At 40.7% G+C, this 17,695-nt stretch overlaps 3 protein-coding genes across 5 annotated transcripts; 2 read left to right on the top strand and 1 right to left on the bottom strand.

Moving 5' to 3' along the window:
- Window positions 1-3,418: 3,418 nt before the first annotated feature.
- On the top strand, window positions 3,419-4,258 carry LOC108163552 (guanine nucleotide exchange factor MSS4 homolog). 2 transcript variants are annotated; one of them, XR_001775689.2, is made up of 3 exons: window positions 3,419-3,599; window positions 3,658-3,994; window positions 4,077-4,258. XR_001775689.2 is itself a non-coding variant. In XM_017298914.2 (2 exons), the coding sequence occupies exons 1-2, from the start codon at window positions 3,477-3,479 to the stop codon at window positions 3,898-3,900; spliced, it is 366 nt and encodes a 121-aa protein (XP_017154403.1). In that variant the 5' UTR covers window positions 3,419-3,476; the 3' UTR covers window positions 3,901-4,258. The 2 variants fall into 2 exon arrangements, 1 of the variants encoding a protein (XP_017154403.1); XM_017298914.2 differs by having other exon boundaries at window positions 3,658-4,258.
- Window positions 4,259-4,539: 281 nt separating this feature from the next.
- Window positions 4,540-8,943, bottom strand: LOC108163550. Its single transcript, XM_017298911.2, has 4 exons — window positions 8,516-8,943; window positions 5,832-6,005; window positions 5,345-5,772; window positions 4,540-5,265 (listed from the first exon to the last, which is right to left on the bottom strand). The coding sequence occupies exons 1-3, from the start codon at window positions 8,568-8,570 to the stop codon at window positions 5,558-5,560; spliced, it is 444 nt and encodes a 147-aa protein (XP_017154400.1). The 5' UTR covers window positions 8,571-8,943; the 3' UTR covers window positions 4,540-5,265; window positions 5,345-5,557.
- A 2,128-nt stretch (window positions 8,944-11,071) lies between these two features.
- Window positions 11,072-16,708, top strand: LOC108163551 (U-scoloptoxin(05)-Er3a). 2 transcript variants are annotated; one of them, XM_017298913.2, is made up of 3 exons: window positions 11,072-11,153; window positions 13,331-13,494; window positions 16,143-16,708. In XM_017298913.2, exons 2-3 carry the CDS (start codon window positions 13,434-13,436, stop codon window positions 16,517-16,519), a joined length of 438 nt encoding a protein of 145 aa, XP_017154402.1. In that variant the 5' UTR covers window positions 11,072-11,153; window positions 13,331-13,433; the 3' UTR covers window positions 16,520-16,708. The 2 variants fall into 2 exon arrangements, with proteins under 2 accessions (XP_017154402.1, XP_017154401.1); XM_017298912.2 differs by lacking the exon at window positions 11,072-11,153 and adding an exon at window positions 12,527-12,698.
- Window positions 16,709-17,695: the final 987 nt, after the last annotated feature.

Below are 17,695 nucleotides of genomic sequence, written 5' to 3'. Positions count from 1 at the left end.
CAGCCCATCGGAGTGCAGCGTGTCTTTTCGTGATCGGGAGAGTCCTGCCAGTCGACTGCCATCGGAAAAAAGGACATCCATTTTTTCACGATTTTCGCAAAAAATCATGATGGTTACATCATTAAATTTGCCAAAAATCGGCCCCATTTTCGGAGTCGAGATTTTGATGCAGCTCGGCAGTCTGGACTCTCCCAATCCTGGGAGAGTTGGTCCTGCAGCGATCTGGCCCTATTCGTCTGAGATATAGCCTTCCGAAGATTTGCATATCATTAAAATACTGTTACTTTAATTAACCCTTCCTTTCATTTTAGCAGCTCGCACCATCCGGTGGCTAGAAATACCTTTTGCGTGCCCGGGGTCCCCGATTTGCCCACCATTGTTTTCCAGGGGCATCACCAGTCCATAAGAGCGAGTGTGCGCTCGATGACTCCAGTCTATCTACTCCAAGCGCCTCACCGGCAGACATCGTGAACCCCGCTGGCTCCAGCGTACAGGGACATGATTCCTGTCCACTCACAAAACAGAGTACAATCCAAGGATTACAGCAGGACTGAACCGCACCCCTGCAAGATCCTGACCAAACAAGCCATCTTCATCCTTCGACCTGGCCATCGACAACAAGGACTTTGACAATGGCAATCAAGGGAAGGCAACGCGGGCTACTAGACCCTAGATAGATATCGTTGTTGTTAGTTTTTAAGGATATCTGTACGCGTCCATATATTGAGATAGTACATACAAATAAGTTCCACTTGTTTATTTATTTATAATTAGCTAAGTTATGATGAATAAAACTGTTTAAAAATTATCCTTGTTGTATTCTGTTTTGGGGGAAATATAGCGGGGAATTAAGGAAAAAATGGCAGAGAAAATTTAGTATTTTTGATTCTCTAAAATGTCCTTGATCCTTGATAAGGACTCTGTCAAATCAGGGACATTTGTTGGATCATAGAAAGCCAACGCACGCCCAGATCGGCCCACAAATAGCCCAGAAATATAATATGTAGGTTTGGTGATCTTGGAGTCCTTACCGAAGGATCAGGGAAATTTTTCTGATCACGGCGGGCCATGGCACGCCTCGATCGGGCCACAAATAAGGCAGAAAAAAAGATATATAGATCTGGAGAAAATATCCTTGATCCTTGTTCCTTTATAAGTAGTCCTTCAGATCAAAGATGTAATTCCGAACACAGGAAGCTGTCGCACGTCCCGTTCGGGCCTCAGATAACGGAGAAAAGAACAAAAGTTGTTGTTGTCATTTGTGGTACAACAAACTTTTATTGTTGTACAACAACAACCATCAACTTGCGAGCGCTCAAAAGGCAGAAAACGAGAATTTCAAAACTGGGATACCAGGCGAACAGAAATCAGCAGAAGGTCGATGGTTTTTTTTTCTAAAAAAATATGTTGCATAATTTTGGGGTTTGAAAAACGGAAGAGCAAAAAAATATTTTAAAAAACCATCGACCAGGCGAACAGAAATCAGCAGAAGGTCGATGGTTTTTTTTTTCTAAAAAAATATGTTGCATAATTTTGGGGTTTGAAAAACGGAAGAGCAAAAAAATATTTTAAAAAACCATCGACCTTCTGCTGATTTCTGTTCGCCTGGTATCCCAGTTTTGAAATTCTCGTTTTCTGCCTTTTGAGCGCTCGCAAGTTGATGGTTGTTGTTGTACAACAATAAAAGTTTGTTGTACCACAAATGACAACAACTTTTGTTCTTTTCTCCGTTATTTGAGGCCCGAACGGGACGTGCGACAGCTTCCTGTGTTCGGAATTACATCTTTGATCTGAAGGACTACTTATAAAGGAACAAGGATCAAGGATATTTTCTCCAGATCTATATATCTTTTTTTCTGCCTTATTTGTGGCCCGATCGAGGCGTGCCATGGCCCGCCGTGATCAGAAAAATTTCCCTGATCCTTCGGTAAGGACTCCAAGATCACCAAACCTACATATTATATTTCTGGGCTATTTGTGGGCCGATCTGGGCGTGCGTTGGCTTTCTATGATCCAACAAATGTCCCTGATTTGACAGAGTCCTTATCAAGGATCAAGGACATTTTAGAGAATCAAAAATACTAAATTTTCTCTGCCATTTTTTCCTTAATTCCCCGCTATATTTCCCCCAAAACAGAATACAACAAGGATAATTTTTAAACAGTTTTATTCATCATAACTTAGCTAATTATAAATAAATATACAAGTGGAACTTATTTGTATGTACTATCTCAATATATGGACGCGTACAGATATCCTTAAAAACTAACAACAACGATATCTATCTAGAGTCTAGTAGCCCGCGTAACCTTCCCTTGATTGCCATTGTCAAAGTCCTTGTTGTCGATGGCCAGGTCGAAGGATGACGATGGCTTGTTTGGTCAGGATCTTGCAGGGGTGCGGCTCAGTCCTACTGTAATCCTTGGATTGTACTCTGTTTTGTGAGTGGACAGGAATCATGTCCCTGTACGCTGGAGCCAGCGGGGTTCACGATGTCTGCCGGTGAGGCGCTTGGAGTAGATAGACTGGAGTCATCGAGCGCACACTCGCTCTTATGGACTGGTGATGCCCCTGGAAAACAATGGTGGGCAAATCGGGGACCACGGGCACGCAAAAGGTATTTCTAGCCACCGGATGGTGCGAGCTGCTAAAATGAAAGGAAGGGTTAATTAAAGTAACAGTATTTTAATGATATGCAAATCTTCGGAAAGCTATATCTCAGACGAATAGGGCCAGATCGCTGCAGGACCAACTCTCCCAGGATCGTGAGAATCCAGACTTCTGAACTGTATCAAAATCTCGACTCCGAAAATGGGGCCGATTTTTGGCAAATTTAATGATGTAACCATCATGATTTTTTGCGAAAATCGTGAAAAAATGGATGTCCCTTTTTCCGATGACAGTCGATTGGCAGGACTCTCCCGATCACGAAAAGGCATGCCGCTCTCCGATCGGCTGCCGGAAAGCGGAAATATAGCCTACGGAAAAACCAGTATTCTAATGAAATGTAAAATCCAAATATTCGGGAGGCTATATCTCAGATAAATAGAGTCAGATCGGTGAAGGACTAACTCTTCCAGGATCGTGAGGATTCGGACTGTTGAACGGAATCTCAAATAAGGTTCAGTAATGTTAATACAAATATTTTCACATCGGTATATTTACGGTATATTGTTTGCCACCATGTCTAGCTCACACACCTTGCAATGTTGATACTTTTCATAGAATTTTCCAGTGTATTTAAAGACGCGTTGTGGACTATCCAATGTAACGATGTAGATTCAATTAGGATGAGAATTTAAAATTAGCCAGTCTTGTAGGAAATTGGATTGGATAAAATTATGAGTTCACAAATTATTGGTTTTGGTCAGTAATTGGTGAGTATATTTTCGGTATATTTCGTTTTACTTCTGAGGGTCACACTGCGATTTATATACATTCATAAAAAAACAAAAAACCCCAAAAAAATTTAAAAAATGACTGAAGAGGCCACTATTTCCGATCAAATAGCTGATGGAAAGAATAAAACCAATGTGCGATGCCAGTTCTGCAACAGTTTAATGCTGAAGGCGCGCGTGGGGAGCTACAGCGAGCAGGAGGTAAGTGCCGGCACGCATCCATGATTAAGATATTCTAATGCTTAAGCTGTTCTGCCAGATAGATGTTCCGCTGATGGTGCAAAAGCAGGACAGGACGGCGGACAACCTAAACACTGAGCCATTGAAGCACTTCTGGCTGGTGAAGGATATGCTGACGTTCGAGAACATAGGCTTCTCCCACACTGTGGATGGCAAGAAGTTTCTGGTGTGCGCCGATTGCGAACGCGGACCCGTGGGCTATCACGAGCTGAGCACAAAGATTTGTTACCTGGCCCTCAAGCGGGTGGTGCATACGGACTAAGTGGCGTTCTTTGTAGCTAAGATTTCACGGCTTCATTTATCATTGAACGCACATTGCTTTTAACTTTTAACTGTCCGCAAAGGCCCATTAAAAAGTGTGTATTGTATATCAGTGCGATTTGTAAGATGTGCCGCAGAAGAGCTGTTAAATATACATGTATTTCTCTGTATTTTAAGCAATCCCTGGCCTGGACAACACGGAAAGACACCTAGTTTTTGTATTCATATTTATTGTTTTTCACTTTAAACATTTTACAATTTTATTGCATTATAAATATTGCATTTTTAGAGGAGATTCTTTCTTAATTAACTAAAAAATTGTCACTATAAACTGTTATTTTGCTATTTTGAACTAAAAATGATGTATTTGTTGCTTTGGTTGGTTTCTGTAACGTTTAACATACATTTATTTTATTATTTTTATTTTCTTGCATTTATCTCTACAATGGACAAAACTTTTGCACATTTGCATTCGTTCTACTACTTGGATGTGGATGTCCCATAATGTTGGTTCCTTTTTTATGTGGGATGTGGGGATGCCTTTAGCCGGGAGGTGGCTCCATTGTGGGTTTGGTGTCGGTGTCCTCCTATTTCTCCTCCTCCTCCTCCTCCTATGCGGTAGATGAATCGACTCTCAAAGTTTTCCGTTTTTGGCAGTTGGTTACAACAACGAGTGTTTTTATTTTCTTTTTTTTCGTTTTGGGGAGTGCGTTAGATGGGGGCGTTGTTTTCGCTTGGCCTCTGGCTGTGTGGTGTCCTTCAAGCGTGCTTCAACTAATCTAGGAATGGGTATGGTTTTGGGTTAAGGGGATTTTCATTTCTTGATTCTTACTTTAGCTTCTTTTCTAATTATACTATAAAGTGTGTGTTTAATGCTTTTTCACGGCTTTTGCTGCCATTTAAATACTTTTTCGTTTGTTTAGCGGTTTAATTTTTTAGAAATTTCTTTAGATTTTCTTCCATTTTTTGTTTGTTTTTGTTTTGTTAATTTTAAGTCTTATGAAAATAAAAATAGAGAAACTTAGACAAAGAGTGTTAACATTTATAGTTTATTTACTACTGTTAGTTTGGGGCCTCCTTTGACTTTTATTTCGTTTGGTTTAATTGGATTTCTTTAAATACTTTTTAACTGCGGTAGGTTTTAGTTTTTATCGTTATATTATACTCGTATTCTCGTACATTAGTTTCAAAATTCATACTGTGTAAAATAGATTTGAACGATTATATTGGCCAAATGTAACATGATCTCTTTTTTTTTTTTATATACATTTACAACTTAAGCAATTCTCTCGTTTATTTAATGTTTCGTATAAAGCTTTTTACGGTTCTCCATTCAAAAATGTTACAAAATCATGCTGCGACAGAGCTGCAAGTGATACAGATACACCATTAGATATTAGATATGATTGTGATTCTTATTCTCGTGAACTTTTTTCGGTTCTTACCAAGCTCTGTGGCAGCTCTCTACGTGTGGACCATCTTGATGGGAGGGTGAGAGGGTAAAGCGGCAACGGGTTTCACAGAAGTGTCACAGAAGTTAAAGAGAGTCAGCAACAATACGAAAACAAAAAAAAAACATTTGGTTGGATGATGAATCGACGAAAAAACAAACCAAAAAAACACAACTGAGGCGGCTCCTCGCGTCTCCTACGGCCGTCCTAACGCTGCAGCCACTGGAAGGCGCCCAGCAGGAGACCCACCATGGCCACCACACCCACCGTGGAGGCACTCATCGTGGCAGCGCCATTGCAATTGTCCGTATCACAGGAGCAGACCACCTGGCGCCCGCCAAAGCCGGCACGCGAATAGCAATAGTTGGTCGAGGTCTGGTTCTGATATCCGCAGGTCCGTATCACGCGGCTATCTGGGGGCACTGCAACAAGAGACTCTCAATTGAATGTTCATCAGTTTCGCTGTACTTTCTATACGTACGGCTGTTCACAGAGAACTCAATGATCTGTGTGATCTTGCGACAATAGGTGGGTATCCCCTTGCCACGAGACGAGTACTGCTCATCGCAGTCCTTTAGCAAATTCTCTGGCGGTATGTCCAGTGCACAGTTGGCATCTTTATGGCTATTGCAGACAAAGCATTTGATGGCATAGCCTGGAAAAAAGAGTAACGAACGGGTGTATATAGTGGTTGTAGGGGCTATAGTGGTTATAAAGGATGGGATCTGTTCCTCCCTGTCTAAAAGGTACCCTTCAGTGATGTCATTCAAGTAAGACAAAACCTTTCCTCTACTTTTCTCTGGCACAGAATTGATTTGATTTCCATAATTGCATTTATGCATCCTGTTGGGAAAATTTCCCCCTCCTATTAGCTAATGGCACCCATATACCTTTGCTAATACAATATTCCTGCCTTGCTGGGAATATTGCCTTCTGGTGGCACTCAGTGTTCCACTTAATTGACCACAAAGCAACCAAGTTAATGCCAATTAGAAATTTTCCATTCCTAGCATACGTTTAACCTTAATAGTTTGATAAAAAAAAGCAGAGAAAATAATAGCAAAAAGCATATAAACAAATATCAGACGTTGTCAGGGCAAATGATACACACAGCACAGATACTTCTATATAAAGAGATCTTTATAGTACTTTTGATGGTTGTGTTGCTGCCTTAGCTAAATTGAATTTAAGGTCGTGCGCGACACGAGATTCGCATTATTTAATCTTCGGAATATACAGATCCAAAATGTTGTCTCTACTGCTCTCTGCACTCTGCTCTCTACAGTGCCCTCTTCATCTACAATGATGCAACTTGTGATGCGCTTTTGCTTCACACTGTGTGCCAAAAATGGCACAATGGCACGGAAACGGTTGAGATGCCAGTGATGGAAGCGACGCCTCCATTAGTGCCATACTGCGAGTCTCTTCAGAGGCGATTGCTAATTGAAACCACAGCAGACATTGTTAATGGACTCCAATAACTTTGCTACTCCTCCTCCTCCTCCTACTACTATACTTCTCACCCAATCTGGGTTACATAAGCAAAGTGGCCATAGCGGAATAATGCCTGCTTTTAGGCAGTGCAGCTGATGGGCGAACAATAGAAAGGAAAGTAGTAGAAGGAGTATACACTCTGTGGGCTATAAGGAATCCTTTGTTTTAGAAGTATATTGATTTAAAAGGGTGGGTATAGCTCATCCTATAGGGTTGTCTATTCGATAGATTGAATGAGTGAGTCTCTAAAACATCAATGAATAGGCCCAGAAGCTTGTATTTCTAACTACATCTGTTAGAGCTACAAGTCTCTATCATCTTTATCATAGGATCTATCTCTACTCTGTTGTAATTAATATTTTGAGAACCTCTCGAACGAAGATATCATCATGCAATCCATGCAATAAAATTTGTATGACTTTAATGACTGAAATCCTGAATGACCCATTGGCAATCAAATCAATCCATCAATAAATCAATTAAATACTCTTAATGGAACATTTTGTGTCGATTTTCAGACAGTTCAAGCATTTTCCGTCCATTAAATATTCATTTAGAAATTTTCTTGCCATAAAAGCTTTAAAAGTTTCCACTGTTTGCACTGTTAGTCATGACAAATTAAGGTTTGTTATAGTTTATAAATAGCCATAGATGCAATTGCATTGATTGCATTGCACGTATAGTATACTTGAACGAATATGTATCTATATTTTTGGGTATAACCAAGAATGAGGGGTCTATTGGGTTGTTTACAAAACACACAGATTTCCGCTTTCTTCAGTCATATCGACTTGAAGATTCCCTTTATGTAAGACGACTTTGGGGATATGGGATTACTGCATTTGGCCCCTGGCCGGACTCTTGGCCAAATAGAGTGCGCATGTCCTACATTATACTTGCACACACATATGTATACACATGTCGACACAGGAAAACGGGGGGAAAATTTGATCCACTTTTGAAAAAAGAAGGCAGGAAGAGCCAACGGAAATGTAGAGTAATTAGGCCTGTCATTTGAGTTATTTTAATGACAGTTTGGGGGGACTTTACAACTTGTATCCAGAGATAGTAGAGGTGTCAAATTTTGGTGGGGTGTTAGGACAACAACCCTTAAAGACAATGCCCTAGCTCCTTTTTGGAGGAAAAAGCTGTGCGCTGTGAAAGAGAGCCGCCAACAAATGAAGTAGAGAAAAAAGTTCAGTTTTTGGCCAGGGCTTTGAGAGGAGAGAGATAGAGAGAGACGAGACCGAGACCGAGACTCACTGAAAGGAACCTTACACACGATACACGATATATGTATCTATTGGAATGCAAAAATGCTCTTACTACTCGGAAGGGGAGTGTGCGTGCGTGCATGTCGTGTCGGGGTGTGTGTGCTGTGATGTGATGGACAAAAAGGCGCCATGGCGGCCGGCTTAGATACTCCTTGGTGGCGTCAAGACGGCGCCACAAGCTCTCCCCAATTCATTGCCCCCACCCAAAGGTCTCTCTTTCTCTCTATCTTTCTCTCTCTATCTCTACCGCTCTCTGTGGCAGAGTGAATCGCTTATTATGTAATCGTAATCGCGATGTAAGGGCTTCCGCTGGCTATGGTATTATTTACTCTACGAATAAGTTGGAGGATGGTATGGTTTTTGTGGGAGTGTTCCATTTGGAATGGTATCCTTTTACCTTGCTGCACGGCTACGGCCAGAATCAGCGCACTAATCACATAGATGTACTGCATTTTTATTCGATTCTTTTAATTGTTGTCAATTCTACGATGATGATGATGCTCTTCCAATTGAAACACACAGCCAGAAGGGACGTGACGCGCTTCGACTCGGAACTCGACTATTTAGTTGTGGGCACAAAGTAATTTAGCGAAATTGATTCGTTCGTTCTTTTCTCTTTTTGTTCAATTGAGCTTCAGATTCGACTCAATTCACGGCTCCTGATGCTATCTCTACACACAAAACGATTGTATTAAATTATTTTCCCTGCTGACTCTTGTGCAAAAACAAGCGCTCACGGCGCACACGGCAAACGCTGACAAACGGTTGACAAACGACTGGGCGAATCCGACAGCAGGCAGCTCCACACGACAAATGTAGCACGAATGATTCGTTTCGTATGTGGAGGCAGCTGGCAGCTGGAGCTGTAGTCGTAGCTGTAGATGGAGACCGACCCCATCTAGCCCCAAAGCTTTCGCGGAAAGCTTTTTGAGTGCGCGACGCGGCGCTGCGTCCTCTTTCTTTCGGTTTTGAGTGTGTGGCTGCTGCACAGGGGAGGCAGGGAAGGAGCCGAGCCCCGAAAGAGCCGCAAGTGCAAATGGTTTTGGGGCTACACTAACCAGCATGGGTAGGGGTTATGGAATACAAGTTTCAGCCTAAATAAATTACCAAAATTTCATTTATAATCGTATGTATATGTATATGTATATGTATATGTATATGAGTGACCTCTTGGCTCCTTCCTTGAGAATTGATTTCTTTTAACAAGAGAAGTGTATTGTGTATTGGCATTGTAAACTTTTCCTTTGAATAGCTAAAACGTTTCCAGGAAAACCTTTCTAAGAAACTACTTAGTATTATTGGTATATTTTGTATAATTATAGAAAGGAATACACTCTTGGACCTACAAAAAAAAACTTCAGCTAGAACCACAACAGATCTTCCTAGAAAAACCCAGAGCTCTTTCTCATTGATGATCCCATTCTCGTTTTCCCACTCCAACACATTTTCATATTCATAACTTTCGTTCAAATATGTCCTAATTAATTCTAATTTTGCAGCTTACTTTGCCAAGAGACTCTCAAGTAGTTTCAGCCTGCAATTAAGCGAAGTGACTGCACTGAACCCCATGGCCTAACCCTGAGCGCCACTTCAACCGGCCGTCCAGACACTTAATCAAGAGGCACACGTGAATGGCCCAAGATCTCATATAAGTATGCACTATACGTACGTGTAAATGATCGTGTACGATCATAAGCTAAGCATAAATCAGCCTAGTGCATTAATTAAGCTTAATCGCAGGCTTCCTCTTCGAGCTTATCAAAAAGTCTCACAAATTGTGGCCCCAAGCCGCTGGCCAATTGAATTAGGGGTCTCGTCTCGTCTCTCGTATCTCGCTTTCTCTCACTCATTCTCACTTTATCAGCTTTTTCTTATTTTTGCGGGGCATTTTGGCTTGGACTCTGCCTGCCTTTGTGCCCCAATCAGCGCGAAAATTAAAGAAGCCATGGGGAGATTGATTCAGGGGTTTGCCCTTTGGGAGCACACTAGTTCTCCTTGAGATCTCTTCTCACTTCTCAGTCTGTTTTTTTTTTGTCACTCTCCTCCAATTGATGCTGTAGCTATAAATAGATGTACGTATAGTGGGAATCAGTTTTGTCGTAGGGTTAAAGTACGTATAACCCATTAAGGGCTGCTCCTAGACGGCTCGTACCCGATTTATATGAAACTTTGATATGTTTGCCTTGAAGAGCATATTAGTTGATAGAAAGACAAAAGATCCATTAGGTATTTATGGTATTGCTGTTAATTCTGGGATGCTGTTTGTAAGTTTTACATGTCAGTTCTGCGCGAAAATTATAGTTTATAGTTTATCATTTTCATGGGTGTTTAAATACCCCACGGTAATTCTCAGAGTACATAAAATGAAAGCTTTCTATGCACATTCTAAGCTTTCTAATCTAAAGCTTTCAATCAGTGAAACCCGACTAAAAGCTTTAATCTAACTTTAAAAAAAAGCAGGGTTAAGTTTATACTGGGTTTTTGATTTTGAAAAATTTTCCCCTTTTTTTGAACAGCTCAAATTTTGTTCCCTCTCATTTGAATTGGTTTATTTTGTTAAGGGGAAGCCCATTCATTTTTTTTTTTATTACAATTAATCTGGAAATTAAATGCGACAATTAAATGCTCGGGGGGCAATAAAGGGGGAGGGTAGGGTCGTTACCTCTCCAGACAGACAGACAGACAAGCACTTGGCTGATTCAAATTTAAAACAAACCGGTTCCAGCAAACAAGAATCTGTTTTCATAATTCGAATCCAAAGTCTGACCCACCAATAACGCAATACAATTTTGTGTGTGTTTCAGTACTTAGAGAACAGCTGATTCCATGGATCGATGCGATCTCAATGCCATTTGCCCCAAAGCCAATGACAACACAACACTTTTTCTAGAATTTAGTTACACGTTCGATTTGCATGCGTTTGGTTCCGCTTACTGTCTACTCGTACTGTCGGTTGAGGTATTTCGCTATTTGAGTGTTTCAAAAGTATTTACAGATTTACAGACTGCAAAGTTACGTTTAAAGTGACATTTCGTGTGAGTAAACAAAAATAATAGGGAATATTTGAACATTCTTCGAGTAAACTAATTAATAAAAGTACATTCAATGAATGACCTTGAAAGAGTATTTTTTACTTGAATAATTTACTATTAAATAAAATAATTTTCACTCTTTGAACTAGTGTTTTATGGATAGTTTTTGGAAGGGACGATTCTTTAAATCCACCCTTTTCTTATACACTTTTCAAATTTCCTCAATTTCCTTTCACTTTCCATTTTTACAAGCAAATTTTCCACTCTTTTATGACCAAACGATCACGTCATAAATCCAAGCGCTTTACCTGTGAACCGCTTTGAACTGGCTAAAACCGGCAACTGAGTCGGTTGACCACGGATCTCATTTCGTTGGGCACCGAAGCAGAGTGGAAAATTTCAAATTTACATAGTTGCATGGCTTGCATGGCTTGCAGAAACCGAAATGAATGAATAAAGAACCGAAGAGAAATGAATTAAATTGAATGTTAAGAGGCACTTGCTGCGATGACTCAAGAAAATGTTATTGTGAAACTGAAACCGCCCTGAACTAGGACTGTTGATAAGCCAGCCGTGTACTCCGCACACTCTGAATCTCAATCACTCTGGCATCTATCTCTTTAATGTTTTCCTCAATTAAGAATCAGAGTCTTGATGTCTGGCACTAGACCAAACCAACACAACTGAGTTTTTGGAGGTAAATACCAGTTTTAACTAATCCCCAAAGCTGATAAGAGGGCGGGAAAAACATATTGAGAATGGCAGTGTTTTGGAGCGACCTCCGGAACAAGCAACGCTCTCTAGAAGGTCTGTGCCTAGGATTCTCCTAATAAAACAATCAACAAGAAATGGGGATTCACCTGCTAATTATTTTGCGGTGGGAAGAGAACCATTCGGAAGCAGGTATTCCAATGGGGTTAATGTCGGCTAATGAGATGTCATTTTGGTTGAGCAAAGTCTTTTGTTGTCTGGGTTCAAGTGACGTCACAGCGGTTTGAACCGGTTAAAGGCGGTAGATAGCCGGCTTCGATTTGGATTCCATATTGTTTTGTTTCTCGGCTAAGAACCAAGCAGTAAACCAACTGGAGCCGGACCTTATCAATGCACTTACCTTGTAACATCATCTCTCTCTCTCGCGGAGAGTTCTTTTCCCCATCTTTCAATGCAAAAGGGGGATTCAAGACCCCGACCCGGCCCCGAGCAGACGATCGTGTGACGGAAGTTTTTCTTATTTGCTGCCGCCTCTGGGGCGTTTCATTCTCTCCCGCAATCTTTCTCTCTCTGATTCTCTCATTTTCTCTCTCTGGCTGAGCTGAGTCTTTTTGAAAAATCAACGTTTTTTGAAATATTGAATACGAGTTTTCAGATTCATCTCGACGGTGACCGCGTCAAGTTCCCCATTCGCCAGTCGCTCTTTACAATCGACATACATATAATAATCTTTACATCAATCCGATTGTGTGTGAATAATTGCGTGTTTTGTAATATTACGTATGAATATAAATATATACAAATATTGTGGCAGTTTATCAAATTGATTTGTTGAAGGTGAATAAACTTCTATGCCTAAATTTTTAAGTGTGCAAAGAATTGAGGAAATATCAACTTCGAGTATTTATGAAATAAATGTGTGGAATTATGTAGACTATTTTCAAGAACAAAGATAAAATATGCGTGGTTAAGATCTTCAAGAAGTATTCCTCTGTTACACAGATTCCAAAAAAATATTTTTGTTACAGCTTTATAAGAAAAAATGGTTAAACGATTGTGTTTTGAGAGCAATTTCTATATATATAGAGAATTCTAAAAAAAAATTGTGTAATATCTCAGCTTTTAGAAAAATTCTAAGCCTGTTAAAATTTCTACTTCAAAGATTTCAAGGAAATTTTTTTAGTAGATGAAAAAATTTCCTTCATTTACATATTTACTAAGTAGAGTATATAGAAAATCTGAAACAAATAAAGCAGCTTTAGTAACATATTAGCACTTGTCACGTTGAGGGGCCACGCTTTCATACCGGTTTACAAAAGTGTAAATAAAACCAGCATACACTAAATTATAGATTATAAAAAAATGCAAAAATGCTAATGAAAAGACCTCCGCCGCTGCTTTCTGCGCTAATCAAATTACAAACAGAACAAAATATCAGATAAATATAATAGATTTTCCGTCTGTTTCAGCCTCAAGGTTGGATAAGCCATAGATAGGATTAACCTCAGATTGGAGATCAAGTTCGCAGATCCGACACATCCCAGAAGCATTTCAGGAAAAAGAACCGCAGAAATGTCAACGACGCTTCTCGCCTACGCCGTGTGCATTGGATTGATCGTCAATCTCTTATCAGGTGAATATATAGTCTATATTTAATCTATAGTATATGCCTTACATGTATATTTAATCAGGTTGGGTCTAGCACATTCTCTAGAGAAATATTGGGGGTGGCGGTGGCGGAATTCGCCAGCTGTCTTTTGTTCATTAATCACATTAAAGCCACATCCAATTTGCCCAGATACAACAAATACAAGCAAATTGAGTTGTTCTCTGCTTTTGTATTAGGCAAATTGATTAGTTTTTATTTTAGCAAATTGATTGAGGGCATTCTTTGAGTCTTAAATCAAATGAAATCAACCGCATCTCGTCAGGCAGTCGGACGCGCTGATGTGGAAACCCATGGCAAACACTTTTCACTTTGTTGTGTGGGTGTTGTCTGTGAGTCACCTAAACGGATTGCCTTTGCAATGGAAAATGGAAGCCAAACCTCCGAAATTTAATTGATTTACCAAAAATGGAACAAATTCTGCTCTCCTGTGGATAAATGGACGAACAATTTCTTCCCTTTCTCTGGCAGCAGCTCGAATCAAGTGGAAGCCATAAAAGAGGTAGAAGTCATCCCAGATGATGAATGGCTAACCAATATTTGATCATTGATATGGGTAGGTGTTGGATAGATAGGTGTGTAGGTGGTTATGCGGTTATGTGGGTTTTAGTAGAGGAAAGATACCGTGAGACAAGTGCAAAGCATTTAAAAATGCTCGTCTTTGTTTGAGATGCGATGGAGAAGATAACGACTATGCCATTCGGCCAACCATTAGACAAGAACGCAATCAACATAACAAAACTTTTATCTTTTCCAAAAATAGTTAATCTGTTTGTTAAAGAAAAGAAGAAGAATGCTTTCGTTACTTAAACTAGTTGGAGTTATAAAAAATTCGAGCTAATGGAGCTTAAGTAGTAGATAACTTTCAGTCTTCTATCCACCATATTTATACATTTCTGCATATTTCACTTAACTTTCTTTCTATCAGTACGTTTTTCGAGCCTTGTATTCATCAATCTATCTATCAATACATACTTACGAGTATATCTATCTACGTGGGCAGCTATCTTTATATCTATCCAACATTCTAGGCGTATTTTGTTACCCATGTTTATGTATGTTTCAGGCTATCTATATTTATAGCCATATATACAGCCTATCCATCCATAATTCTATAAAGCTAAAGCTATGCATCTGTTCCCATTTTGGCACTATCTTTCTCCAGCTCGTACGTAGTATTTTTCAAAAATTCTATTCTATATCACCCACTCCGAGTATCTCTATTGGCAAATTGATTGTCCAAGCAAATTTCCAGCTCGCACTCACCTGCTAAGGGAATATTTAAATGGCGTTAAATTATATTGAAACTGTTTGTACGCGAACATATATACGGCTATAATCGGTAATGCAAATATTCACGTTTATGGGGATACCAGCGGCAAGTAAATGCCACTTTCCCAGCTGCCAGTCCCTGCCCTGCCCCCTTTCCAAGGCAAAGAGCCCCGCGATTCAAGAGCGCGTTTCATTAGCGTACGATTGTCAGGCGGAAAGTTGCAACAAAGGCAACAGTTGTGCGGCGCAGAGAGTGAAAAGGGGCCACAGATATCACGCTTGAGTGCACCACCCAGCCCCTTGCCCTGATACACCCGCCCCTCTTTTTTCAGCTCAAGTTCAAGTTTGCTGAAAGCCGCATGAATATGCAGCAAATGTAAAATGCAAATAGTAAAATGCAAATTCCGAATCAGATTTCAAATACCAAATGTAACTCGAGACTACAACTGCCACTGCCACTGCCACCGCAGATTTTTATGGCAGGTGATTTTTTATGACACAATGTTTGTATGTGTTTTTATTTGTCTTAATTACCAAAAAAGAGGGGCACGTGAGTGGCTTACGAGGCGTCTAATTTCCCCCCGTTTTCACTGCCCTACGCCGTCTCTATGCAAAAAGTTGCGCATACGCCTCACTAAGCGCTCGACATTTGTAATCCTGACAGGTTCAGGCATACGAGTATTTCAAAATTTACAAGTACAATATCAGAGACCACCATTACTTTTGTCTGCCTTTGTTTTGCTACAAATGTCCTTGCCCTTTGGCGTGGAAGTGTGTTCTTTGGGATAGTACTATCAGAAATACCCTTTTTAATGATCAATTATATGTTTTCTTTACAGGAATTTGAGGTGGGGCTTTAGAAATCCTATTGAATATGGGTATACAGAACAGCTGCGTATCATAAAGATTCGTTTTATCATATTAGATATGATATCCGAGATATCATTTTTAGTTCCCAGAGAGGGCTCCCACTCTTCGCTGCAGCTCTGCCATCAACCGAAGGCAAGCCAAGTTTTTTGTACGCCTCTCGACGTCTCGCGTGCCAGCAGTTGGATATGTTTCGGCATTTACGAGTATTTTTTGCTGTGCCCCCAAAGTAGTTGACATGCAATTATTCAGGTTACTGCAGCACGTTGACGGGGGGCTACGTTTGAGAGTCGGTTTGTCAGGGGCTGACATAGTGGCTGACAAGGCCTGGGACTAGGGGCGGCGGCGATGGCTAATAAAATAATTTACTGTCAAAGTGTCGGGGAGTTTGAAAAGGGCGAATCGCGGCATTTGAATGCCGTTAGACATTAAAGGTTGCAAATATCCAATTAATTTGTCTCCTTCTACGATTTCAGTGGACGCCCTGCGATGCCATCAGTGCAACTCCCATTCGAACGAGGACTGCGCCAGTTTATTGGTCAATACACCACGCGCCCAGCGAGATGACCAGTTTCTGAAGGACTGTGCACCCCGTGGTGAGAAGGAGGCCTTCTGCCGCAAAACGATCCTGAAGTTCGAGGTGAACGGGGAGCACCGCATCGAGCGAGGCTGCGGCTGGATCGAGGAGAAGATGCAGAACGCCTGCTTCACTGCCGACAACGAGGGATACAAGCAGACCATATGCACCTGCAGCCAGGAAGGCTGCAATGGAGCCACCTCCCTCCTGGGGGCACAATACACTCTGGCAGCCGCTGCCATCAGTCTGCTCGTCGTCAGCCTCATCAGAAACTAACCTTAGGCCAATCGTTCATCCGAAGCGTACGAGTACCTTATGTTTTTTCAGCTATGCCATATAAGTAATGTTATGTCTACATCTTCCGAAGGGACAGGCGCTCCCATCTGTCCGGCAACTGTTTCGCGTTTAGTTTTGTATTTCTATTTAATTTCTATGAAAATATAAGCCTTAAATTTAACAAAAATATCCCTAGAGCCCGTTCCAACTCTCGCTTGCTTGCTTTTCATTTGGAGATTAAAATTTCAGCTTGATTCTGCAACTTTAATCCTTGGACCAGACCTTGGTCCTTGGACCACTTGGGTTGGATGTGCAGAATGGGAAGATGTTTTGATAGCCTCAATCTCGTGCTCTGAGCTGTTATTGCTGCCTGCGTTGGCCAATCCCCATCGCCATCCCCATCCCTCTGCCCTGCCATATTTCTCCACTTGCAAATTGTTTAAGCCGTCGGAAAGAAAATGGATAAAGCAGTACAAAGATAATGTTTATAATATCAGGCTACAAGAAGATTAACTATTAATATTAAATCTAAATAAAACAGAGAAGAAACGTGGCTATTTGTAGATTTTTGCTTATAAAAGTGCTTCTATACATATCTTTAGATAGGCTCCATCTATAAAACACATTCAAATCCTTAAATCTGATACATTTTCATTGCCATATTCATAAGCGTTTGCTTTGCACTCAACATTGATTCTCTCACAGAACCACAAAACATCATAATCCTTTTATACTGAAGCACTCTGCCGAAAATCGTTAATTACTCTGTCCGACCAAAAGGCTGTCCATTAATTCTCGATGTATGCCTAAAACCTATAATCGTTTCCCTACAGCAATTCACTTATTTATGTTTTGCACTTAAATCACTTGGACCTCGGCTGAGAGAAATGTCATTTTGGCAGAATCCGAAATTTATGCGTTAAAAGGGCATGCGGGGAGATGGGGCTCTTGGCAGCCGGCTGTGCAAAATGTTGCGGCAATTATATAAAATCGAAATTTTCATATGGAAAAGGCAGTGGGAAAGTGGGAAAGGAACGCATGAATTGACCAAGGACTCGCCTACACTCTATACATTTGGGAGTGTCTGTCGCCCTGTCCATCGCTTTTGATAGTAGCTGCTGCCAAAATGTCTGCAAAAATTGCTTTGGATGTTTGGCCAAAAGCAGAGACCAAAGT

Source organism: Drosophila miranda, chromosome 4, assembly GCF_003369915.1.
Source record: "Drosophila miranda strain MSH22 chromosome 4, D.miranda_PacBio2.1, whole genome shotgun sequence".
NCBI lineage: Eukaryota > Metazoa > Arthropoda > Insecta > Diptera > Drosophilidae > Drosophila > Drosophila miranda.
The sequence above is the reverse complement of the archived record's forward strand: the minus strand, read 5'-3'. Positions and strand labels throughout refer to the sequence as shown.

What these genes read in the sequence shown, in the direction of transcription:
- LOC108163550 (XM_017298911.2), bottom strand. Translation starts at nt 8,570, where the DNA reads ATGCAGTACATCTATGTGATTAGTGCGCTGATTCTGGCCGTAGCCGTG. An exon ending in GGCCGTAGCCGTGCAGCAAG is followed by an intron (nt 6,006 to 8,515) that starts GTAAAAGGATAC and finishes TCTTTTTTCCAG; the next exon opens with GCTATGCCATCAAATGCTTT. An exon ending in TGAGTTCTCTGTGAACAGCC is followed by an intron (nt 5,773 to 5,831) that starts GTACGTATAGAA and finishes CTCTTGTTGCAG; the next exon opens with TGCCCCCAGATAGCCGCGTG.
- LOC108163551 (XM_017298913.2), top strand. Translation starts at nt 13,434, where the DNA reads ATGTCAACGACGCTTCTCGCCTACGCCGTGTGCATTGGATTGATCGTC. An exon ending in GATCGTCAATCTCTTATCAG is followed by an intron (nt 13,495 to 16,142) that starts GTGAATATATAG and finishes CTACGATTTCAG; the next exon opens with TGGACGCCCTGCGATGCCAT.
- LOC108163552 (XM_017298914.2), top strand. Translation starts at nt 3,477, where the DNA reads ATGACTGAAGAGGCCACTATTTCCGATCAAATAGCTGATGGAAAGAAT. An exon ending in GGAGCTACAGCGAGCAGGAG is followed by an intron (nt 3,600 to 3,657) that starts GTAAGTGCCGGC and finishes CTGTTCTGCCAG; the next exon opens with ATAGATGTTCCGCTGATGGT.